At 44.2% G+C, this 24,720-nt stretch overlaps 2 protein-coding genes across 3 annotated transcripts in view; one reads left to right on the top strand and one right to left on the bottom strand.

Annotated features, from left to right (window-relative positions):
• Positions 1-14,212, top strand: part of CMTR1 (cap methyltransferase 1) — a 34,350-nt gene extending 20,138 nt beyond the window's left edge. The window contains exons 18-24 of the mRNA XM_083434432.1: positions 348-470; positions 2,846-2,937; positions 3,448-3,516; positions 4,387-4,434; positions 5,466-5,578; positions 6,910-7,018; positions 11,429-14,212. Of these exons, the coding sequence (XP_083290558.1) occupies positions 348-470; positions 2,846-2,937; positions 3,448-3,516; positions 4,387-4,434; positions 5,466-5,578; positions 6,910-7,018; positions 11,429-11,630 (756 nt within the window). The 3' untranslated portion in view covers positions 11,631-14,212. The remainder of the gene's footprint in view (positions 1-347; positions 471-2,845; positions 2,938-3,447; positions 3,517-4,386; positions 4,435-5,465; positions 5,579-6,909; positions 7,019-11,428) is intronic.
• The window catches only part of CCDC167 (coiled-coil domain containing 167), a 26,426-nt gene continuing 14,723 nt past the window's right edge, over positions 13,018-24,720 (bottom strand). For both annotated transcript variants that reach the window (XM_083434603.1, XM_083434602.1), the window contains 3 exons: positions 22,375-22,469; positions 19,660-19,712; positions 13,018-15,231 (listed from right to left, as the gene is read on the bottom strand). In XM_083434603.1, the coding sequence (XP_083290729.1) occupies positions 15,128-15,231; positions 19,660-19,712; positions 22,375-22,469 (252 nt within the window). In that variant the 3' untranslated portion in view covers positions 13,018-15,127. The remainder of the gene's footprint in view (positions 15,232-19,659; positions 19,713-22,374; positions 22,470-24,720) is intronic.

Here is a 24,720-nt window from a genome sequence, read left to right as displayed (position 1 = left end):
TTGCTAAACAACCGGAATAACTGTTTACTCATTATTTATTTATGTAATAAAATTTGTACACTGTTTGATTGTAAAAGACCTTAAAGCGATTTACAAAAGAGAAAAAAGTAAAATCCAGAAAAGCTAAGAAATCTACTTTAAAACATACAAAAGTTAAAATACTAGAAGAGATAAAATTTAAGATTTTCTTCTTCCGCTGACAACCTTTTTAGATGCTTCGTTATAAAGTACATTCCACTGTGGCTATCTCTCGCTCCTGGCCTGGTACTAACTCCAAGAGACTGTGGCCTCCTCGGTGAACTCCTTTGGTCCCTAATCTTGCTGCCTTCCTGTTTGTTTACATGCAGAAGTCTCAGATATACACTTGGGCGGGTCGCACATCAGATCGCTGGACCAAACTGGACTTGAAAACAGAATTACCACGGGACACTCTTCTGTCTGTGGAGATAGTTCATGAGCTGAAAGGAGAGGTAAGAGGCTGATTTTTCTTCTGAAGGGGCTAATTTTCTTCTACTAGCAATTTAAAACTCATATTACAAGGGGGAAAGGCCTGACAGACTCATCACTAGGGCTTTTGGTAAGGATACTGGCATTTAAGGTCCTTTTGTGGCTTGCTCTTCCAAGGTAGGATCACTTGCACACCTGCATATACTCCAGCCAAAGCTCTCCTCTCCAGAAGTGGATCTATCATTTTCTTACCAATTTACCAAGCTTGGAGAACAAATATTGCTATGGGATTATTATTATTTTTAGTCACTAATCACAAAGTTTAGAATTTATTCAAGGGATAAATGATTTTCTGCAGGGGATATTTGCGAATGAAAAAATGGAAGCATTCCTGAGACTAGTGCACAAGCAGCAAACAAAATTTAACTACCAGTAATTGGAACACCAATCCTTATAAAATAAGTTAAAAATTCAGTCCAGGTAAATCAAGGCATTGACACAGTTTTTCCTATCAATCAATCAATCAATCAATCAATCAATCAATCTCCTGCCCTTTCTCCCAGAGGAACCCCAAGGTGGCAAACAAGTGATAAAGCAAGAAATCATACACAAAATGATAAAAAATGGTCCAAATTAGTAAAATCAGTTTCATCTAATAAGAACAGGATAAAACAGTTCAAGAATAAAAACAATGTGCTGAAATTCTGACTTTTAATACTTAAAAAAAAGATGTGTTAGAAACAGTATGAAGTGCAAAATGAACTTCAGTGAATACGATCAACAGTAGAATCTGAACAATATCAAAATCATAAAAGAGAACAGAGCACTGTGGGTTACAACTACCGTGGGACCAAATTTCCCACTTCCATCAAGCTTGTTACAATTTATCCTAATAAAAATGCTAGTGTTTTTAATTCCATTATGCACTCTTTGACACTGTTTCGGAAAACCTAAAATAATGGAATTTTAATCTGCTTAAAGCCTAATTCACAGTTCAGGGTTCACCTAGTGAGACAGAGAAAGGGAGATTTACCTTGCTCAGCCACATATTCCCTTTGGCACAAAGCTACCTTCTCTTCATAAGCTATTGCAATATGCTTGCTGTGCTCTTGTGTGATCTTTCCATAGCTTCTGACACAGTCCATTTGTTCAGATCCAGTCAGGCTTAGTTGAAGGAACATTTTGGGTGGTGGTTGGCTGTCGCCAGCTTTGTTGGGTTTTATGTGTGTTCAACAGTTTTCAGACTTTTAGGGCGGGAGAACGTAAGAGACTTTGTAAAATAATGAACTGTTTAGAGAGAAATTGCCATCTCTGAAACACTCAAATCCAGATTCATGCTGTGGAATTGATTTAGCAATAGGATTGGGACAGCCAAAGGATACTATTTCTTCACACGGTGCTTAAATTAAAGGATTTCCTACTGCAGGATGTGGCGCTGGCAACTTGTAGAGATGGCTTTTAAAAAGGATTAAATGAGTTAAATGGGAGATAGATTTTTCCGTGACAGTTAAGAATGGAATTTCCATGTTCTGCCACAATATGTTCATGCTTACTAAAGTAGACAACAAAGTAAGGGTGTTTTCGCCCATTACTCCCTGCTTGCGAGCTTTGCAAGGTTACCTGGCTAGCCACTGTTGGGAGTGCTGGCCTAGAAACACCCTTGATCTCCACCAGCTAAGCATTTACTTCATTCTTTTGGAAGGTTGATTTGATCCATAGATTCCTGACTTCCTCCACCCCCTAAGGCAGCATGCCAATGGGTTTTATCTGTCAACGGGTGAGCTATGAGTTACAGATCCAGAAGCGACTGTCCCACAATCCATTGCCCTGGTTTGCTCTCCAGTTACTTCCTTCACAACCTAGTGGTGTCTTACCCAGTATTTGGGAACAATTTTAAAACATCTTAGAAGTGAATTTTAACAGTATAGGCTTCAGCATGTGCGGTATCCTTTATGGAACTGTATATTTGGGGTGGGAGAACCTGGTAACAGCCCAATGCACATGTCATGATACGCCATAGTTTGAAATAAACTATGGTTTACCAGAAATGAGCCTGGAACCAGCACTCAGTTTGTTCTTGAAGCAAACCATAAGTGGAAGCCACCTTGGCTTACTGCTCATAGTTTGTTTGGGAGAAGCAAACCAAAAATGCTTGTGGTTTGTTTCCTGGCTCAGGGTGGAGCAAAGCCAACATGGCGGAGCCGTGTGCCCTGGTTTCCTGTGGACTATAGTTTATTTCAAGCTTATCGTGACATGCAGCCAAAGAGGCATATTTTTTTTAGTGTTACTTCTGAGGCAGTCAGTGAGGTGGGAAGCTGTTGCGCATGCAGATGGTATTCTTTGCAACACACTCAGAATACAGCAGCACTTTGTGAGGTGCCGATTTTCCTCTCCCTAGGGAAAAGCACAGCGAAAAATTAATGCCATCCACATCCTGGATGCCCTGGTGATAAATGGTAGTGATGTCCGAGAACAACATTTCAATCAGCGGTAAGCAGAGTTCGGGAAATTACTTGTGTATATAGTTTGATGGGTGCAGGGGGTGTGTGAGAGGTGGGTTCTTAACCTAGAGTCTCGGCTGTTCAACAGAATAACCCCAAATAGACACTTGAGAAATTTTGAAAGAGCAAACTTCTGAATGCAATATTCCTTTTCTTGATCTCCACTCAGTTAGCCAACACAACCCTGTGGCAGAGAAGACTACTCCATTAGCAGCAAGCAAGCAAATCTTAGCATTTGGGAATATACTAGTACAGAAGCGATCCTTTTTCATGAGAAAAAGCCAACAGCCCTCAGATGCCTTCCTAGCCACATTTAGTCATAGTTTGTCCTATTTTGGGGCTTCCCGTAGGCATCTGGTTCTTAATGGGCCAAACTATTAAATCAGTCAATCTTTAGATTGGTTATGCTACTACCTTGAGTAGCCTCCCCATTGTATAAGACTTTAATCCATTTCTGAGGAAAGCTAAAACTAAAGAAATCCTTATTTTTTGGTTGCAGAATTCAGCTAGCAGAGAAATTTGTAAAAGCCGTCTCTAAACCTAGCCGGCCAGATATGAACCCCATCCGGTGAGTGTGGCCTTTTGGATTTCTTGCTGGCTTCTGGGGCTGTAATTAAAAATACTTTGTAGGTAGTTTGTACCATGATGGATTTTCACATTAAGTTGTACGTTAGGAAGCCAGCAAGAGAGATTGTGGGAGGGTGCTTTCCTATGAAATACCATTTCAGATCAGTTTGATATGTGAAGAGCTTATCCTTGAAATAAACTGGTTTAGCTCCTAGACAGAAGAATCAGAGACCAAACGATGTGGTTCTCTTTCTGGGTCTAGTTTGTAACTTGTATGAAGACAGGAGGGGAGGGCAAAGAAATCAGGCCACAAGGGAAAGCAGCACCATGGATCATCTTGGAAACATACACTTTACTAAAGGGTGGTTGTGCCTCTTCAATTTTAATAATTTTGTTTTGGATAACGAATTTAACCTGCATAAAGCTTGCCAGTCAACAGCACCCTTTCAGAATCAAGTTTGTTGTATAGGACCTGTGTAATATTTCATTCTGTGTTTTTCTGATGCTGAAACAAAATAGCAGGGTCACACCTCCTATTTCTCAAGCGAGTTGTCCAGCCATCTAAATTCAGCAAGAAGGCTGGTGGTACTGCTGACATGAAGTGCTCAGAGCAGTAGAGTTCTGTGATTAGAAGTCATGATCTTTGATAAGTTTTTTTTCTTTATTACAGTATTCTACTTCTCGATCATGAGGGCTAGAAACTTCCTTTTATAGAAAGTCTAAGATTTTTAGGAGTCTTGATGAGAGCACCTGGGGAGTAAGTTTTTTTTAAAGCAGAGTCATCAGCAGTTTTGAAGAGCTTGTAGGAACTCAACCTACAGTTAGATGTTGTGGCCAGCATGTTATTCCACTCATGGACTTTTCTCCACAGAGTGAAGGAGGTATACAGGCTAGAGGATATGGAAAAGATTTTTCTAAGGTAAGTCCTCAGAAATCCTGGATTTGCAGCCTTTATGATGTTATTATTTGGCCTTTCTCTGTTGTCTTTTAAAGAGAATATTGTTAATTCTGCATTACTGGTAGGATCTATCAGCCTATCCAAAAGGAACCTATGTTTATTGGCTAGTGGAAGGAACTTAGTTAGGTTTTTTATGGCCAAGCCTCCAACACTGTGTTTTCCAGCCCTGCAGAGATCCATCCCATTTCTCCCTTGTGACATAGAAGAGGCTTGCTTGTGTGGCTGGCTGGTGGGAGAAATACTGGCTGCTTTTAAAGATCAGCACATTCATGTTTTGCACAATAGAATCCATAGATGGTGCTAAAATGACCAGATTTTAAGCCTTGAATCTATCTGTAGATTCTGTAAGAGTTCTAGCTGCTTTGCCTTAGTACTTTACAAAGCTCTCAGCTGAACCTTCTAAACCATTTCTGTGTCTCTCTAATATTCAGAGTCCCTTGGTCCCCTTTTAAAAGGCTCCACAATTTTGTTCATCATGAAAAGTGTTCAGCAGTGAGTGTGAGGAGCCCCAGGCTTCACCCAACTATGGAGCTGCAGGGGGGAAGAACTGCCCCTTTCCATCCCCAAAGTTTGGAGGAAATCTGGGAGTTGTTTAGAGTGTTGGGTGTTCAGAGCACTCAGCAAGGAGATTGTCCTAGATGCATCTTTGATTTGGAGGCTCAGCATGAGGTCACTGGAAAACCAGCTCCCTTTGGGGGTGGGGCATGATCCTGGCAACAATTTTTTTGTTGGCCGACAACCTTCTTCTTATCTTGTTCATCCTCACAACACCCCTCAAAATTATGTCACAATTATACTTTTAACAGAGAGAAAAAATTGTGTTGGTAATTTGACCACAGTGGAGTTTATGCTTGGCTAGAGATTTGAACTGCACCTCCTGGACCAAGTCCCAGGGTCTGGGAAAGTTTGCCACATTGCTGAGACCTGTGCTTTGTGCATTTTTTGTTACTTTGGGTATGAACACCCTGTCTCCTGGTTGTTTGGTGGTGTAGGTTAGAGATGAAGATCATCAAGAGCTCAGGCGGAACCCCACGGCTGTCCTACACCGGCCGTGACGACAGACACTTTGTTCCCACAGGATTGTACATCGTTCGGACTGTCAGTGGTATGTCCTTCTCTGTTCAGGGACTCTTTGCTATGATGGTCAAAGTCAAGCTCTGAAATATGCATCTCTGCTTTGGTCAAAACAATTACATGGACCATTTTTTGCTTTTGAAAAACTGAGAGAGTACATTCCTCTATTTGTTTAGTTGCCTCTCCCATTCTTTCTTGGATCCTGATTCTCCTAGCAGAGCGTAGCATTGTGCAGGGGAACGTTGGAAGCTGGGGAAGATCTTGGGGTATTATTTTTTTGCGGAAAAAGCAGTGCAAAATGCTTGCAGAAGATTGCTGAAGTAGTTTTCTCCTTTCATATGCCCCCTGTGCTTTTCTTCCTTAAAAGCCATCCATGATAAATACTACAGAAGCAGCTTCTCTTCCCATGCATTGCTTTTCCTGCCACCACTCAGGATTGAAATGAGCAGGGTACCCAGTAACTGGATGAGAACTCAAGGGCAGGGCAACTACCTGTTCCCTTGTCCTCTGTCCATCACCTGGCGCATGAGGCTGCCTTTCCTGCCCCATCATTCCTACAGTGTATTCAGCTAATGAGTACCAGCAGGATTGTAGCTAAGCCAGGGTCACTGAAAACCAAGTGGAAGGCATAAGCATTCTTGGGGGAATCCCAAGATTGGCAGAAGTACAAAAAATATTGACTTGACTTGGACCCTACCTAGCTTCAGCAAGGTGGTAACCTCATATGCCTTCAGGCCATATCCTGAATTTTCCAGATGTGCCTTAGAAATGAGGTGCCTTGGTGTACAAAAAAAAAAGTTTATTGGCAAGTTTTTTCTCCTCGTAAGGGTCTTTTAAGACCCTCTCAGACACTGCTGCCCCATAGACTTCACAAAGGTAGTAGAACTGCTAGCAAAAACTCCTCTGCAGACCTGGGCAGGGCTATATGGGTGGAGGCATTTCATTTAGATCAGGGATAGGCAAATTCGGCCCTCCAGATGTTTTGGGACTACAACTCCCATCATCCCTGACCACTGGTCCTCTTAGCTAGGGATGATGGGAGTTGTAGTCCCAAAACATCTGGAGGGCCGAGTTTGCCTGTGCCTGATTTAGATATTCGGGCCCAAGTCATTTGGGGCTTTGTATGTCAACATGATCACCTTGACCTTGCCTTGGAAGCACAATGGCAACCAGTGCAGGTCTTTTAAGAATTGGTGTGCTAAGTGCCTAGCCAGCAGAGCCCACCAGCACTCTGGCCCCAAGCATGCTGCACCACTTGCAGCTTCTGAACTATTTCTTAAGGACAGCCTCACATGCAATACTCTACAGTAGTCCAGTTATGCTTCTCTTTTTAATCTGATCTCGTCCCCCCCCCCCCCACAGATCCGTGGACCATGGCAGTTAGCAAAAATTCTAATAGGAAATTTTTCTACAACAAGACAACACATAAATCAACGTATGAACTGCCTCAAGAATCTGTTGCACCATTTCAGTGAGTATCATCCAGAAAATCTACCAGTTTATCTAGAAGCAGCGAGGGGGATCATACCAGCACATGTTGCTTTTGTAGTGCATAGATCTCTCTCCAGCATCATTAAACTGTGTAGTGTTGACCTGTAAATGTCCACAGAAGTTACCACCGCAGGCTTTGCTCTATTATCTAAGGAAACTTTGGGAGGGTTCTGGACCATGATTTACAAGTCATTGTACTCTTTAATAGTTGGCTTTGGGAGGTGGCAAGGTAACCCAGCATGTATTAGACTGCATGCCACAGTTGGTATACCTGGCTGGGTCTGGAGTCTGTGTCAGGAATAGGTCTCCCTGAAAGCTTTTGATCTTCTGAATACCACAGAATTACAGTGGCCACTGCTTGATGTATCATAGTTTCCCCCAGACAACTCTGGGGATCTTTGAAAGGATGCTAAGATTTCTTGGTTTGATCTTGGGCCCCTTAATAGAACGACAACTTAAACTTTGTAATATGGAAACACTCTCACTATAAAGGCTTTGAGATACAGGAAGAAGCTGACTAGGAGACTTAAGAAAAGGCAGCACTGCACTAAGGCTTTTGAGGAAGTGGGGAACCATACATACCTGCACTTAATTCAAAACATACTCTTTGAGTATCTGTCACCAAAAGCAGAGATGTATGGTTCACCTACGCTTCTGTTCTATGCCCTGTCAGGTTCTGAATTCTGGGCCCTCGCAGCAGTCAGACAGAAGCAAGAATGAAATAACCCTTGCTTACTCCAGAATCCTTGAATCTGCTGTAGCTGTCTTCTTCTCATTGGCATTCTTGTCTTCCACCTTCAGCCATTAGATGGTTACAAATTCTGCCGCTTGCTTCAGCCATGCTTCCCCTTTCTTCTGTTCTGTTTGCTTTTGTTTTGTTTTGTGGGTGTTTTTTGTATTAAATGTAGACCCCTCTTACTTTGAAGTTCTTTAATCTCTAGCTCTTTCATACTGCTTTCCTCTGTCTTTAAGGCTTTTACCAAGGCTCCAGGTGCTTGGATGGCTTTCTATCTAAGCCATTATATGCAGTTGCTAGTGAACCCCAAACCTTTCCCACTTCCTGCGGCGCATGCAGAGAACTTGGAAAAGAGGAGTATCTGCTTTGCAGCTGAGTTTCTGCAGGATGGGCAAGAAGGATGAGACCTGTGGGTATAGGGCAGTATACAAATTTACAAACAAAGAAGGTGTCTTCTGCAGAAGCCTAGCAGGAAAGGACAGAAATTAGCACCCCCCCAAGTCCTTTTCTCCTGTGAACTCAGCTTGCACAAGAATGCTCACCAGGGGGCCAAAATGTCTGTCCATCTCTATTCCTTCTGCCTACCCTTTTGCTGCTCTGTATCTTTGTGATTATTTCCCCCACCCCAAACACACACACACACACACACACACACACACACACACTTCTAAAAGCTTATTTCTTCTCTCATTTTCTGGAATAAGTTTTCACCTTTACTCATCTTAGTATAGCAGTCTCCTTCGGTGCCCTGCCTGCCCCCGTAGTGTCCCATCTCGTTGATGTAAGCCTGCTATTTCAGCCCTCCATAAACTGCAACCCCCCCCCCCCCAATTTATAAAGGAGGCTATATTCCTGCCCACAGGATTAGAAGTCCTTAGTTGTAAAGCTGAATCTATGATGTGTACTACATAAAACACAGAAGAATTGTCACTTATCCAAACAGGGTTAGCAGAAGTGCTTACAGCTTTTTAAACATGTAGACAATGGAGGGACGCGGGTTGCGCTGTGGGTTAAACCACAGAGCCTAGGGCTTGCCGATCAGAAGGTCGGCGGTTTGAATCTCCGTGATGGGGTGAGCTCCCGTTGCTCGGTCCCTGCTCCTGCCAACCTAGCAGTTCGAAAGCACGTCAAAGTGCAAGTAGAGAAATAGGTGTCTTCCTCCTGCGGGAAGGTAAACAGCATTTCCGTGCGCTGGTCTGGTTTCACCAGAAGCGGCTTAGTCATGCTGGCCACATGACCCGGAAGCTGTACGCCGGCTCCCTCGGCCAGTAAAGCGAGATGAGCGCCGCAACCCCAGAGTCGGCCACGACTGGACCTAATGGTCAAGGGTCACTTTACCTATGTAGACAATGAGAGGCTCATTCTCAGGAGTTCTGTTTACCCTAAGAAAAGGCCAGCCTAGTTCTTGGGCCTGAGAGTGTCTAACCCCTGGGAACTCCTGCTGAGTTGCTTCTAGTTTTCCACCTCTCTTGCACTGAATATTTTTAGAGAAACTGTGGGAGCCCTTTGAACTTCTTTTTGTCAAATGCTAAGCAGGCAGTAAGCAGCATCTCACTTTCTTTCAGAAACTCAGGAATTCTTTCCTTTCCCTTCCTCATGTTGCATATTTTCTGCAGAAAGCATAACTGTGGCTCTGAAAACAGTGGGAAGGAAGAGGCTTACGTGTGACTTTGATAATGGATGTTTTGCATTATCATTTGTGAACTCTAATATGGTTGTAATTAGGCACTGATATATTTTCTTGTCACAATGCTAATATCAGAACAGTGCAACTAAATAGGCTGTGAATATTAAATGCCAGTAATTGTTGGACTCGAAGGCCGCTTTGTCTCCGGCAATTAGCTACTTGCTTTTTCTCCAGTATGACAACACTGTTAAACAAGGAGGAGAACCTGAGCTCAGGCAGGAACAGAGACCTGATCAATGAGGCTGCTCCAAGAGGATTTTTTAAAAAGATCAGAATGTACAAAACTTATTTATCTAAAATGTCAAGTTTTGCTGAGCAGTCAGAGTTGCTGCAGCTCCTGCGGTTTCCATTCTGGTTGCTGGACTCTTCAGAAGTCTCCTGTAAGTTCTTTTATAGATTCTGCTAAGGGTACTTCATTTTCCTCACCCCCTCAGAAGTCTAAATTTTTTTTGGCTCTGTGTGTGTTGGGTTCCCCCGCTTTCAGACACCAAAGGCATTGATTTCCCCCTTCTAGTCAGTGCTTTGACTTGAGGCAAAAATAAGGCTGTTTCTGTTAAAACAACCTTTTGTACACCTGGCTGTGGTGTCTGTGTCTGCAGTCTGCAAGTCCTTTAATTGGTGGGTCCTGCAGAAATTATCGATTAGGCTTTCTCTTAAGGCATCAGAGTAGAGGGAGCAAACAGGGGGTTTTTTTGGCCACATCACCAGCGGACACAGGCTTTTGATACTTGGGGGCTGCATGTTCAGCTTGAGATTCATATTCCCACTTGAGAGCTGGCAAAAGATCCCTCCTCTCTCTTGTGCTGATTCTGCTGTAATGCGAACATGATCAGCACAGACAGAACACGTATATGTGGCCCTTTTACACCTGAAGTATCTTATCAGCCGTATCTATTCCGTGGAAGCTGAAGGTTAGACTTTGTGGGGTGTTTGTAGGTGGAATTCAGTGTTGTGCTCCTCCCATCATTTTGTCTGTGCAAGTATTCCAGTTTTCTGGGTAGAAAGACCAGCTCTCTGCTCCCCCTTTGTGCTGTTTGGGGGGGGGTTTCCTCCTGACACTCCCCTTGAGCCAATTTAGGGGGCATGTAGCGGGAGGGGAGGGAAGCCCCATTGCACAAATGGCCAAGATTGGCTGAAGATCAGGCTTCTAATAGGACTTCCAGAAGTGAAGGAAGGTACTGACCACACCTGGGGCTACATCATTCTGTTGTGCCCCCCACATAAAAAAAAAAAACCCAAACAAACACCCTACCCATCCCTTCTTTGGCACGGGACCCTCTGGCCATGCAGGCTCAAGAGATGGGACGTCACCACCAGTTCCTCAGAATGGTTCTTGCCATTGAAGGTGAAGCAAACTCTTCTACACTGGGCTTACCTTATGTATGGTCAGACACACAAACAAACGCACAAACATAGGGAGGGAGGAAAGAGCTACAGTTCAGATGAACAGTTATTTTGCTGCTTTCTTCCTTTTTCTTCACCCATACTTAACCCTCACTTGTAGCAAAGGCACAAATGAATCATGCTTGGAGACCCAAATATAGGAAATTTTGCAAAAGAATGTAACAACTAGAAGTTATGTGCTAATTTGTATAAAGCTGTGCATAGCATTTGAGCTCTTTTGCTATGCAGTCAGTCTGAAAAATCCCTGGAGATTATTCAGTACATAATCTGGGTTTCTTGGGAGATCCTTCTGGTTTTCTTTTATAATGCACTCTGCTACATTCCTTTAAAAGGAACCTTTTTGTGCCTTATGAAAGTTAATTGAAAGCACTGCCTTATTCTAAGTCCAGATCAGTTAACCTGGCAATTCTGTGTCTCAGCTTGCTGCTATTCCAGTGATACAAACTGAGGTCCTTGCCAGGGCTCTTTTAACTAGAGATAGAACTGAGGGCCTTCTATATGCAACTGTTTGCAACTGCCTGGGTCCAACTCCCTGTGCTGATTTCTGCCTTCTTTGTCCACAGAATTTGCTACTTCAGTCGCCTCTTCTGGGAGTGGGGTGAAGGTGTCAGAGTGCACGACTCTCAAAAAAGGGACAGTTCGGAGAAGCTATCCAAAGACGCTGTCTTATCCTTCATCAGACTCCACTCGCCCTACGACCAGCTCCTCACGCGATCCTGGGGGACAGGAAATGAGCCTGGGTTGGAATCTTCAGCAGCTGATTAGAATCAAGTTTCTTCCAGCTGCTTGCAGTGAGCCATGGAGGAAAACTATGGTCAAGGAAGCCTGGTCGGGTGGTAGGGGAATCAGTGCAAAACAAATGGGAAATGGCTTCCGACTGCAAACTAACTCTGTACATAAATATCTGCTCCGGGCCGTTTATCCCGCAAGTACCACAGAGGTAAGATTCCTGGAGCAGAGGACATTCTTCCGGATTGATCCCCACCATCTCTTTCTAGGGCTTTCCCCACCTGTGCGACGACCACCTGGCCTCCACGTAGCAGATGGCAGAGCTCCTCGGTCGTGCTTGTAAGAGTGGGAGACAATGTAGCTGGAGGGAAGAGCGGGTTTTCAAAGGCCTCAATTTGTCCTTATGGTGCCTCTCTGCTTTAGGAGCCTGGTGTGAATTCACTGGGAAGTTTGGCTCTTGCAGCACTTACTTCCTTGGGCTTGTGGCTCATGCCTAGGGAGTTCTGGATGCTCAAGGGGCGAAAACTGGGCAAATGGGAGGTATTGATTGTAATGGTTCAGGGGTAGTTACTGCCGACAGTGACTTGTGACTATGTTGAAAGCTGGATTTCATGCTTCTATGCAAAGTAAGTTTGTTGTGTTTTCCCACTCTCCACTTTCAGTAATGCAAATGGGTCACCCCAAGCAGTTCCATTTTGAAATCCTTGAGGCATGCCTAGTGTTTTTCACTGAGTTCAGCGAGTTGGGAAGATTTGGAATTTAGAGAATTGGTGGCCTCCAAGAAGCATGTGGTTTGGTTGAACCATCTGGACTTGATAGGGTAACAGCCAGCCCTCTTCTAAATAGGTCACTTTCCCTTGGCCTTTTTAATTATTAAAATAAGCACCAGAAATCATTTTTACTTTTAGATCAAAAATTCCGTCTGTAATGAAGGCACAGAGGATCTTCTTTCTTTTCCTTTCCTGCAATGACAATGAAAAGTAACCTTTGCTTTTCTGGCCTGTATTTTGGCACTTAAGCTCTTGTGAGCTGAGAACAAAAGACCAGCTTGAAAGGGCACGATGGTGCTTCCCCGTGTTGCGACTTTGCTTGAGATGGAAGGAAAACCTTTGCTGCGTTTTCTAATGGGAGCCAGTCATTAATACACTGCAAAAGACTATGGAGGCAGTGAAGGCACGGAAGTATTTGCACATGTTGGCAAGAAGGGACAGCGTCGACTTAAGGGGTGGCCTAGATTGTGCCTTAAGAAATCTGCGAAGCTTCCTGCAATTGAAGGCATCATCCAAGTCTCTGCCCTGATAGCAAAGCCCCCAGAACAGGACATTAACAAGGGACACCCAAGTCCGCTGTGGGGAGGTACTAGGCAAGGCACCACCACTCCACACAACCCTTTATAAACCTCCTTATAAGCAGAACCTAAATCTTGTGACCGTTTTTGTGCTTTTATTAGGCATGGCCTTCAAGCCTGCTTTTCTTCAGTCACAAGGTTCACATACATTCATACTTTATTTATAGCAGTAGCTTAAGCAGTTGCCTAGCTTGATCAAGACTTTGCACCACTGGAACTTGTTTCGAGGTTCCTTTACTGGAATACGGCAACAGGAGTTGCAAGCTGTCCTCTTTGCACAGCGGTTGAAGTCTCTGTTGATCAGGCATGAGGAGGAGGCCACTTCATATACTGGAGGGACATCAGCTGGTGCCAAGGGGTGGTGCCAAACCAAGGTTCTGCTTTTTCAGGGCAATTGTGGCAGGAAAAGGGCAAATTTCAAATCAAAACTGCCTTCCTGATACGGGATCATCCTCTGGGTAGAGCGTAGGGCAGTGCTTGACCCATTTTGTTTCAAGTGGGAAGGGACAAAGGTGAATAAATAACCTCTGACTCCTCTAATTTGAACTTCATGGCGTTGGTTTCTGAAAGTACTTGTTTTGTAGAACAGCATGGTGTGTTTTGAGCTGCCTTCTCCCCTGCGCCTAATATGACACAGCAGACGAGACTAATGAGACATGTAATTAACAGTGGGTATTCTAGCTCAGAACCTCCTTGCCTGCTGGCATAGAATATTTCAGAAAGATTTTATTATAAGACCTGGCTTCCTCTGATGCTAGTCTATATTATTTGAGGGCAATTGGTAGGGAAAGTATGAATACTGGGGTAGAATGATTTCAGAAATGTCTATCCTCACTTAATTCACCTGCGTTACAGCTAATTTCTGTTATCGTAGGGCTAGTAAATGGTGTTAATAAAAGATCTTGTGGGGTCAGGATTCTTCCATTGCGAAGTACACTAGCTGGGGAGCCCAGCACTCCCAAGTCATTTCAAGATCTGTTAAAGGCTGCATGCCTGACACTAATGAACATTATAACAGCTTAATTCCAGTATTGGGGAATGGTCTCTTGATAAGTTCAGATCATGGAGGGCTATTAGAAAGACTGGGCCTGGATAATGCAACCTGCTGTTGTTGCCTGTTCTCATACCAGCCCATGGGGGAAGGTGGTCAAAAATGTCTTGCTGAAAGGAATGTTTACACAATGTGTTCTGTGAAGCTGTGTACCATTTGTGTTTGTTCCTCTTCCCTTTTTGTCTGTGCATTGCCAATACAATCCTCCTAATTCAGAAATGTGCTGTGTTCTTGGCTTAGATGAATTTCCCAGAGCTCTGCTGTGTATACAAAGTGGCCTAAGGAAGGGAGGGTAAAACTGCTCTGGCTTGAACACTTTGTAAAGAAATAGTAAGAGAGAGACTCTGAGTATTAATACAGCTTAACATAAGCCATGGACAATACGCTGTTGGTTTCCATGAGACTGTAGCTCTTTTCAGCTCCGCCTGGCAACGTGCGCCCAACATACAGACAGTATCAGGATTTATTATCAAGCTCATTTTGATCAGTGGAAGATGGGCCATTTCACGAGTCCCATTATTATAAACATAAAAACCAACACAGGCTTCATTCTTGGTGCAATTATTTCCTAGGCACAGCAAAGAGGCAGAAGATAGATCCTCTTCCAAGTGGGAGGATGGTATTTATTCAAATTGTGGAATTAGTTTTATTTGCCCTTTGCCAACCCCAGGAAATTCTTCTGCCCTGTACTATTCCCAGATGCTCCACCTATGCTGCTCAGTGGGAAAGGAAGGTGTTGAGGACCATGGAAATAGGAAGAGAGGCAGAGGCTTGGTGTCTATTGAACGCGGGGACTGGGAGAAAAGCTTTGCAGTGGCAAAAGTTTCATTTTCAAAATGCTTGAGCTACTGAAACAATCTGAGGGACCGATTACACACAGGTGGCTTCTTAAGAACAGGAAATGGCAGCATTACTGATTATTCACCACAGAATAACGGGACGGCTCCAACCATACTTCAGCCTCTTCTCCAAAATTTTCCTCATACTTCAACAGCAGGGATTGCCGAGGCCATTATGATTTGGAGGTGTCTAGAGAGCACTGGCTTGGAAAGCCGATCACGCCCTCGAGACAGTCTGGTGAGGGAAAGAAGAGGTTATCACAGTCACGTCATGAGGGGATCTCGGCAGAATCTGCTACATCGTCCAGCAAGTGTAAATAACGACAAGCAGCAGCACGAGGGCCACTGAGAGGGCTGCATTCTTGCGGTTTTCATGGCGAAGTGCTTTCAGTTCTTTCTCTGAAAAGAGAAAAACACAGGTGCTACTTTCGTCACAAAATCACCCACAACCTCTGTTTGGGGGAAATCAAGTTTTCTTGCTCTAGTGTCTCGCCACATTAGCGAGCCTGATAAAAACTGGATTTTAGACCTCTCCCAGACAGCCGCTCATCTAAGACAGGCCTGTTTCATTTCTTTTAGTGCCTCTACTGTGGAACTGGCAGTGTTTAAGCCTTCTAATGTTCTTTAAGCTATTGCCTTAAACATTTATATATTTTTTTAGAATGTGGTTGTGTTTCTCCATTATAGGTAGATGTGCTCTCCCTCTCTCAGCTGCATGCCTTACTTGCAGATGGATAACTCTTACAAACAAAAGCAGTGTATTACAGGGCCTGACATAGAAGAAGAACAAGCCTGGATGAGGGGCATGGCAGAGTCTAGAGGCCTTACTATAAAGCACTGTCTGAGCTTCCATTTTATCTCTCTGCCTGAAGTTTTTGTAAATTTTGCAAAGGTTGAATAAAACAATCTCTCTTTTAGAGGGGGAAACTCAAGGTGTATGAAATATCCCTCAACCTGCTGCATCAACCTGACTTTTGCAATCAGCCTGTGGCTTCAGCTTAATCCTGTTACGGATAACTGGAGAGCAGAAAAAGGAATGCAGTTCTTGCACAACCACCAAATGTGGTGCTCTCATTTAACCCATAGAATGATTGCAAAAGGAATTATGATGGCGGGATTGCTTTGGTTTTTGAGAATAAAAGTTATGTCTCAGCAGCATGCTCATTGAATTCAGATCCCAGATGGTTGAAAAGTAGCTTTTTCTTAGTCCAGCTGCTTAGGAGGTAGGATAAGGAGCTTAAAGGATATTCACAAATCTTTATATTCCTACTCAAGGTTCTTAAAGGAGGTCCACAAATCTTTTTAGAGTCCTGCTTAAGGTTCTTATGAAGCCTTGAGTTTTAAGCCTAGTTTTCATAAACCTGCTTGCAGAAGAGCTCTGTGTAACTCAAAATGCTTGCTATGTAGTCCTAAAACAATTACATGGCGACATATGAGCTGGCTTTACTGACACGTACAAACATTTTACTTCAATCCACCTCTGTGTCATTGAACGTATTGAGCCAGTGGAAACCTGCTGCTTCAAAAGGAATTGCTAGTCGAGGCAGGAAAGTGCCTCTCTGCCTAACTATATGACTAGTTTGAATTATGGGATGAGAAACTGTGGCCTGAGGGACTGGAGGCAACCCTCTCACTCATGTCGCTCTAGTCAGACTGTGCCTCTCGCTGATCCTGCTCCAATGTCTTAGCTGGAATGCTGCTTTGAGCTGCCTTACTGCCTGGATGGTGATGTGTGGTGTGAATTTTGTGTGGCCAGAATGTAACCTGCTGTGCAAAGGTAGGAGTTGCATCCGCTGCTTCTCCCAGTGTTGTCTCTGGCTTTGCCCATCTGTGGCCCCAGCTGTTTGGCTAAAGAAGGTGGAGGGTTCCAGGGGAATTTATGTTGCTTGCCAGCTTCTATGCAACTGTTCCCATCTTAGCCATTCCCCGGACCTGAGGGTCCAGGCAATGTCTCAGCCTAGCACTGCCTCATGGGGTGGTTGTGAGGATGAAGTATTCTGCCCTAAATTCCTTGGAGGAAAGGTGGGGTGTGAGTGTAACATAAAGAAAGCTAGCTCCAGTTTAATTGAGAGCCTACTCAATAGCTGTGCCGCAGCTGCCTTGCTACACCAACCTTGGGCTGCTACACAGCAATCAAGCCTCTTCAGAGGCAATTTCGGTGCTTTTGTAATTTCTGCGAGAGGCTAGACCATAGCGACTGCTTATTTGACAACAGAATCATTGTCGCTGACTGCAGCGGCGGCAGAGGTCAGAGCGCAGCTCGGCGTGCGACTGCCAGAGGAGTATAATTTTAATGGGAAGTTTCAGGTGTTAATATGACAGCTCAGGCGGATGTCCCTTTGTATTTGCTAGCTCCCCAGGGAGACAGCTTTAACTGAGATGAGACCATTGCATTAAAATGGGGCGGAAAGGTCTTCAGCCCTTGACTGGAGGCTAGTTCTCACTGCATCTCTGGTGCTCTTATGGGGCACTGCTCCCTTCACTGACCAACCGTGCATGCTGGCTATTTAGAAACAGGATCAACTACATCAGGAAGGCAGAGAAATATTTTAGATCAGACATTGGGAAGAATTTTCCAGTTGTGTTCTGTGGCAGGGAGGTGGTGAAATGTCTCTCCTCTGAGGTTTTCTAAGAGTCTCTCAGGAATCTATCATGGATAATGGTGGAACAACTTGGTCCTGGAAGCTGGGCCACATGATCTCATTGCGTCCTTTCTAACACCAAAGACCCATTTCACCTGTTTATAAGGTTTCCATTAAAATATAAAAAGGGAATAACTGCAGCCAAGTACAGCTCCCTTAAAAAGTTTCCTTGCATGCTACCATGTGCACGCATGCCCGTTTCAACCTTTAGATGTACAACTTTGTGCAGTGCAATGTGTGAAGTGGCTTTCTGATAGACCTGGTCCTGAGGTTATTTTCAAACCCAGAGGGTGGGCGAGATCTCTGGAGCAAATGAGATTTACAACAAGCCAGCAGGTGGCAGCACAACCTAAAGAGCGAAGGATAGATAGTGGGCTAATGAAGCAATTATCAGGGGCTTTCCTGACCACAAGCAGAGAGAGTGAGCTTTGAAGTAGCTCTCAGCCATAGTAGCATGGACTAATGGAAGGGAAGCAGGAGTCTTGCTGCAAGGGGGGTTCCCTCTCTGCACCCTTTCTTTGAGACAACTAAGAACAAAGTTTGCAACATGGCGTAGCAGAAGTGCGAAGGAGGTTGCCGTACTAGGGTTTTGCTTTCTTGTATTTTAAAAGGCCCTAGAAGTACAGTCAGAAACCCTCCATCTCTAGCCAAGAAGCTAGACCTTTTTAAAAATCAAATTGGGGAAAAAAAACTATAGGAAGGAAGTATGTCACTCAGCCCCAGTGCTGATATGGCCAATAGCCACTTGCTGTCGCCATGATATCATACATGCAGCAATTTCAAGTACGATGTATGCACTACTTGAGGAAATGCAATCATGGAATACTAAGGGTTGGCTGGGTGTTCAGGGAATTGAGTTTTCCTGCTGTGGGGGCAAAGAAGGGAAGGAAGATACTTTGGTTCCTTTCCCAGCAACCAGTAACCATATTCCTTGGTGCCAGGGCTTTTAAGTGAATTGAACAGTCACTGTGCTGCTAAATGGCCAGAGCCTCCTTGACCAAAGGCTTTATCCAAACTCTGCCCCCCTGTTGTCGTCCCCCATTATGTCTGGTGCATGTACATTCCCACCCATCTTCAGAGATCCCACAAAAGCGACTCCTTAAGGGCCATCTTATCAAGAGACTACTCTGCATTTGATGCAGAACGTATTTAATGGGAGTGCAAGCAAGCTTTATTTTCTCACCAGGGGGCACCCAGAACTTGGAAGTCTAGCAGTTGCAAAATTGCTTCCTCTTTTGTACACTAAACAAATCAAGGCCTGAAGAATTACATCATATATCAGCCAAGCCAGCAAAATGGTTAACGAAGCTATCCGCTCTCTCAATGAACAAGAGAAATGTCGCGATCTGACAAATTGTTTTGCATTCCTATTAGTAAAAAGCAGGATTTTTTTCAGGATGTGTAGGATTTGGCCTTACTGTGTCTGAAAAGAGGGTTAATTAATAACCTTGGCTTTATAAGGCTCCATTTCAGGGAAATTCTCTCTTTGAATGATGCAGATTTTTTAAGAGTATTTGTGTGTGATACGTTCAGCAAATTCTAAAAATTGAAATCACCTTGGAAAAGAGGATAAATGCATTAGTGGCATTCAGTGAACAGGAAACACTAAAGTTAAGAGGAACAACACCTGTTCTGGGCAACTGCAAAAGGTCCAAGCTACACTTGAGTTCAGAGTAACTTTCCCCCTGGAGCAGTGTAGTGGGTTGGGAGTGTCTGAGCTAGGAGCCAGGAAGTACCTGCTTCAAATCTAATCTCGGCCATGCATTTGCTAGGTAACCCTAGGCAAGCAAAGATCATTTATCTGCAGCCATTCTCCACCTCAACCCCCCAACCTGTTTTATGATACACTTGCCCTATTTTTATTTATCCATTGCTTTTCTGCTCTCATTTTACCTTTTCAAGCTGAAATAGTCAACATCCTTAATTTACACTGTTTAAATGGAAATGTATATTCTTGCAAAAATTAGGGGTTTTACTGCAGAATTCTAAAACATAAATTCTGGCAAGGAGTGCTTGAACTCTGTTTTGGAAGGCATTTAAGATGTCTGCATTAAAAAACAGTTTTCCATGAGCGTATGGGCAGTTGAATGAATTACTTTAGTTTCACAGCTCCTCCCTCTCGTGAGCCTGTGAATTAATGGTATGTCTTTGGGGAAAGCAGTTTCTAAAGTTACTCATTCCTTACCATAATTTTCAGCTTTGGTTGCTAGCAGATTTCTCTCTCTTTCCAGTGACTTTCTGCAAATATGTGAGAATGATTATTAGATATTCTGAAAGTTGTGCAGTGAAATAAAATCTTCCCCACGGCTGGCTGAGAGGGTACTCTGGCACCTAGACTTTAAGGCCTCTGTAGTTATCACAAACTGTGTCTGGACTGTATCACTGCAGGTGGGCACCACTCATATGATTATTTTTATTACATTTATTACATTTACACACCACCTTTTCTTCCAAGGAACTCAGAGTGGCGTGCATGGTTCCCCACCCCACCCCCGTTCATCCTCACAGCAACCCTGTGAGGTAGGTTAGGCTAAGAGATGGTGACTGGCCCAGGGTCACATAGTAATAAAATAATAATAATAATAATAATAATAATAATAATAATAATAATAATAATAATAATTATTATTATTATTATTATTATTTATGCCCCACCCATCTGGCTGGGTTTCCCCAGCCACTCTGGGCGGCTTCCAACAGAGCACTAAAATACAATAAATACAATAACCTATTAAACATTAAAAGCTTCCCTAAACAGGGCTGCCTTCAGATGTCTGGTGGGAGGGCATTCCATAGGGTGGGTGTCACTACTGAGAAGGCCCTCTGCCTGGTTCCCTGTAACTTGAGTTGAGGGCTGACTGGGAATTCAAACCCTGCTCTCCCAGGTCATAGTCCAACACTCTTAACCATTACACCACACTGGCTCTTCATGCAAAAACTGACATGGCAGGGAGGAAGGCTCTAGCCTAGCCTGTTTTGCTTGTTTTAAATGCAGGGACTTCCATCATGTGACTCCCCCCATCTGCAGGTCTCAAGTATATTCCAGGGTGGGCAGACTTCAGGCTTGTGGGATCTACTTTATTTCTGCTAGAACCTTTACGTGCTACTGGTAGCTTAGACAGGCAGGCTTACACTAGGTATAAAGTACCTGGTCAGATCAGGAATTTGTGATCAGTAAAAGAAGGAAGCTCATAAATCCTTCTTACTGATTGTTCCCCAATTGTTGTTTTTCAGCAATCAAATTCCAGTGGGAAAGCTTTTTAGGTTTTGCTACTGTTGAATCGTCGAGAGGCGGAAACCCTTGCCGACCCGTGACAAATCACAAAGAGATCTGCCGTAGAATAGATACCACTGGTTCTGCTAGCTAGGGATGATGGGAGTTGTAGTCCAACAACAGCTGGGGACCCAAGGTTGAGAAGCACTGATCTACAGTATAGTGCAGATACTGGTTTACCTTATCTGCTGCCTGTGCGTTATCCTCAAGTCAGCTCCCTTCCACAGGGCTCTAACAAACTGGGGGAGCTTAAATCAGCCTTTTGTAAATAACCCCACAAAAGTAACTAGCCTGCTGACAGAGGAGGGACAGAGAGCTGCATTTCTACACTGGATTCAGAATTTAGCCTCCCCGCTTGCTTCCATGCCATTCCAGCTACTCAACAGCATGCAATTCCTGGTTGCCTCCCAAAAGAGTGCTTAAATACACACATTTCCTCATTAGAAAATAAATACATCCTCAGAGGAGGATCTCTCTCAAGGAAATATTATTGCCCTTTCTTTCCAAGTCCACTCATCTCAGTCAGAAATCCTGACTGCTTCATCCCAGATGAAGTTTCCAATCTGCCACTTCTGAGCAGAAAATTGCAGTCTTGCATGTGGTTTAATGTTCAAGGGACATAAGCGCATCTGTTTCCCCACATTAGGTCATCTTGCCTGAATCTAGTAGAAGCCCTTACTGAACAGCTGCACTGCTTTTCCACAGCACATCTTCTAAGAAGGGGAACAAATCTACAGCTTTGCATTGTTAGCTGCACAACATGATTAATTAATCCATAGTTTAAAGCACAAGAACAAAACAAATTGCCTGAAAGTAGCACCTGCAGCAACTGTACGGTTCCAATAACAGCGGAGAAGACATGCAGCAGCCACTGTGTGGCTAGAAATAAAGAGACGCCAGCAAATTGGCTGCTGGTTCCGAGCAAGCTCTGTGGGGTAGTTGGGGAAGGCAGGGGGCCTAATAGGGTTTGTTTCCCCCCGAGAGTAAAGCATGAGACAGGGTGTAAATAGAGCCAAAGTAGACTGCAGAGCGAGTTAAGGGAAGAGCACAGAATGTGTTCATGTTGGGAAGGACATGCAGAGAAGGACTCTTAGAAGTACGTCAAAGGAGGAAGAGAGAGAGAGACCAGCCAGGGTGGGGAGAAATCTAGCCAATTCTAAAGCAGCTGTTGAATGGCTACTGTAGAAGACAAAAGGCTGGCAAAATTGCATTGGGGGCTTTGAGGATCAGAAAGAAATGGAGCCAACCTCTTAGCAATTTGTTCATAAGCATCCAAACTAGCCAGTCCCTCCTCTTGTTTGCTGCCATCCCCCTCCTTCTGGCCCAAGATTCTCTGGGTGGTCCAAAAAGAATTTATCAAGGAAAGGTGATAAATTAAGAGCATATTGAGGCTCAGAGTGCATCTGCACAGGCTACACCACAAACAAAAAGCAGCAAAGGGAAGGTTCAGTTTGTTCAAAATTGTCTCCTTTTCAGAGCAAACTGTAGCTGGGGGATCTCATTAAATCTCTGCTCTGTCCAGAGCTGTTTGCAATCAGCAAACTTCGCCCACCAGTGGTTTGCATGAGCAACAGACACTTGCAGTTCCATGATGTATGAATGAGCTCTTTGAATTCCCACTAGTACCTTCCCTCTGGAGTCAGTTCTTCTCTCCGTAGCTTAAAATCCAACTCTTCCAAGTTCTCTCTGCACTGGGTGAGCTTCTCCTCCAGGGTATCTATCTGAAACACACATAAAACAACACCAAGAATGAATGACTAGACTCTTCACCAACCGCTCAAAATGCCCACCTTAGGTTTGACTGGAGACTTGCAAAATGTTTCAGCTGTCCCACCCTCCAACAGAAAGAAGAAGAGACAGTTGCAGATTGTATTCCCAGGCTGTTAAAGCAACAGGCAGAGCCTCTTGGTTGCTACTCGCCTCCTAAAAACACACATCTCTAGTGTCAAAAGCAGGGCAAAGAGGTTCACCTTCAGCATTCACCAAAAAGTGTATCTTGAAGGTGCTTTGTGGGACACACCTTTGTGGGAAGAGAAAATTCCCCAACTTAGGGGCTGCTGCAGAGAATGCCCTCTCCTGGGCTGCCACACCACCCACAGTGCCAAGCAGACACCCTCTGCCAATCTTGACACCCAAGAGGGTCTGTAGGGAAGGAAGTAGTCTTTTCAGGTATTTGAGCCTGAGTTGTTCAGGGCTTCCAATATAACGTAAGCTCCTTGAATTGGGCCTGGAATTGAACTGTGCAGTTGTTTTAAAATTTGCTGCCAAGGAGTGTGGTGGAGTCTCCTTCTTTGGAGGTCTTTAAGCAGAGGCTTGACAACCATATGTCAGGAGTGCTCTGATGGTGTTTCCTGCTTGGCAGGGGGTTGGACTCGATGGCCTTTGTGGTCTCTTCCAACTCTATGATTCTATGAAAATAGGTTGTATTAGATCTGAAGGGAACCTCAGCCAGCAATCTGGTGGTGAAGCTCTACTCAGCATCCCTTCCTGCAAACGGGCCTGCAATGAAGTTGGTTGCCGATCAGGGCTTTAGAGACACTAACGGGCACATGAGGTTACTCTCCAGTAACAGGAACCGCAAAATCCTCCTTTTACAAATGTGGCAGAGAGACACTTAGGCAGAGGATACCTGAACAGCAGGGTAAGCTTGCTTTATGGTGGGTCTCCAGTGCCGGGATCAATACGGCGTAAAGGGGCAAGAAACATGTGGCTCTCATGCTAATTATTAAAAGTGTCCCCCCCCCCCCAGCAAAATATTCCAAAAATTGCAGTATCAAGGGACAGGTTCGCAAAAGGTCACTTAAGATGCCCAATTCCCAATAAAACTCAACCTGAGAATGGCATTAAAATGTCATCTGTAGCTTTTAAAAAAAAAGTTACACTAAGTGATGCTTTGTATTACACTGATAATTGCTCTGTAAGAAAAACAGAAGACACCATTCCTTATCTAGCAAGAACAGATCCCAATCCAGCAAGGGGGAACAAGGCATAAAGAAGCAGGTTTGCACAAAGACAGAACTGATGGCGCTGAGGCTCCAATACTTTGGCCACCTCATGAGAAGAGAAGACTCCCTGGAAAAGACCCTGATGTTGGGAAAGATGGAGGGCACAAGGAGAAGGGGACGACAGAGGACGAGATGGTTGGACAGTGTTCTCATAGCTACCAATGAGTCTGAGCAAACTGTGGGAGGCAGTGGAAGACAGGAGTGCCTGGCGTGCTCAGGTTCATGGGGTCACAAAGAGTCGGACATGACTAAATGACTAAACAACAACAAGAACTGATGGCAGTGCATATCTGGGTCTGCATTGGGATGATCATCCAGGCTGGCCTGACGTTTGACATAGATGAGAAATAAACATTCTTTCCCATGGACCATGAGTTGTGTGTGACTAGAGCAGAATCAGGGCAAGAGTATTCATTTGCCACCAGTACAGATTGGGACACAAATGTCTGCTGCTCAATTCCTCTCTTTTTAGCAAAATAAGCACTCTCGTTGCACTTCAGAAGCAATCTCTCTCTCTCTCTCTCTCTCTCTCTCTCTCTCTCTCTCACACACACACACACACACACATATCTGGATGGAGATCACAGAATTGTAGAGTTGGAAGGGACCCTGAGGGCCATCTAGTCCAACCCCCTGCAATGCAGGAATCTCAGCTAAAGCATCCATGACAGATGGCCACCCAACCTCTGCTTAAAAACCTCCAAGGAAGGAGCTATTTAAAGAGCTACTTTCCATGATAAGATTTAACATCACACCCACTGGCTTAAGATAAGGAAATGAACATTCATAGCCAACACTTAGGGGGCGAAAGGCAACTGGAGCAAACCTTTGGAATGTAGATGTACAACTCCTTGAATTTTCTCCAGAAAATAAGGCACATTTGAGGCTATTTATATCTTAATGTAGCCATGTCTTCCAGAAAATGGAAAGTGGCCCAGTGACTTGCCCCAGGTGAGGCAGGCAGATT

The sequence above is a fragment of the Podarcis tiliguerta genome (genome assembly GCF_965153285.1).
Source record: "Podarcis tiliguerta genome assembly, chromosome: 3".
Lineage (NCBI taxonomy): Eukaryota > Metazoa > Chordata > Lepidosauria > Squamata > Lacertidae > Podarcis > Podarcis tiliguerta.
The sequence above is the reverse complement of the archived record's forward strand: the minus strand, read 5'-3'. Positions and strand labels throughout refer to the sequence as shown.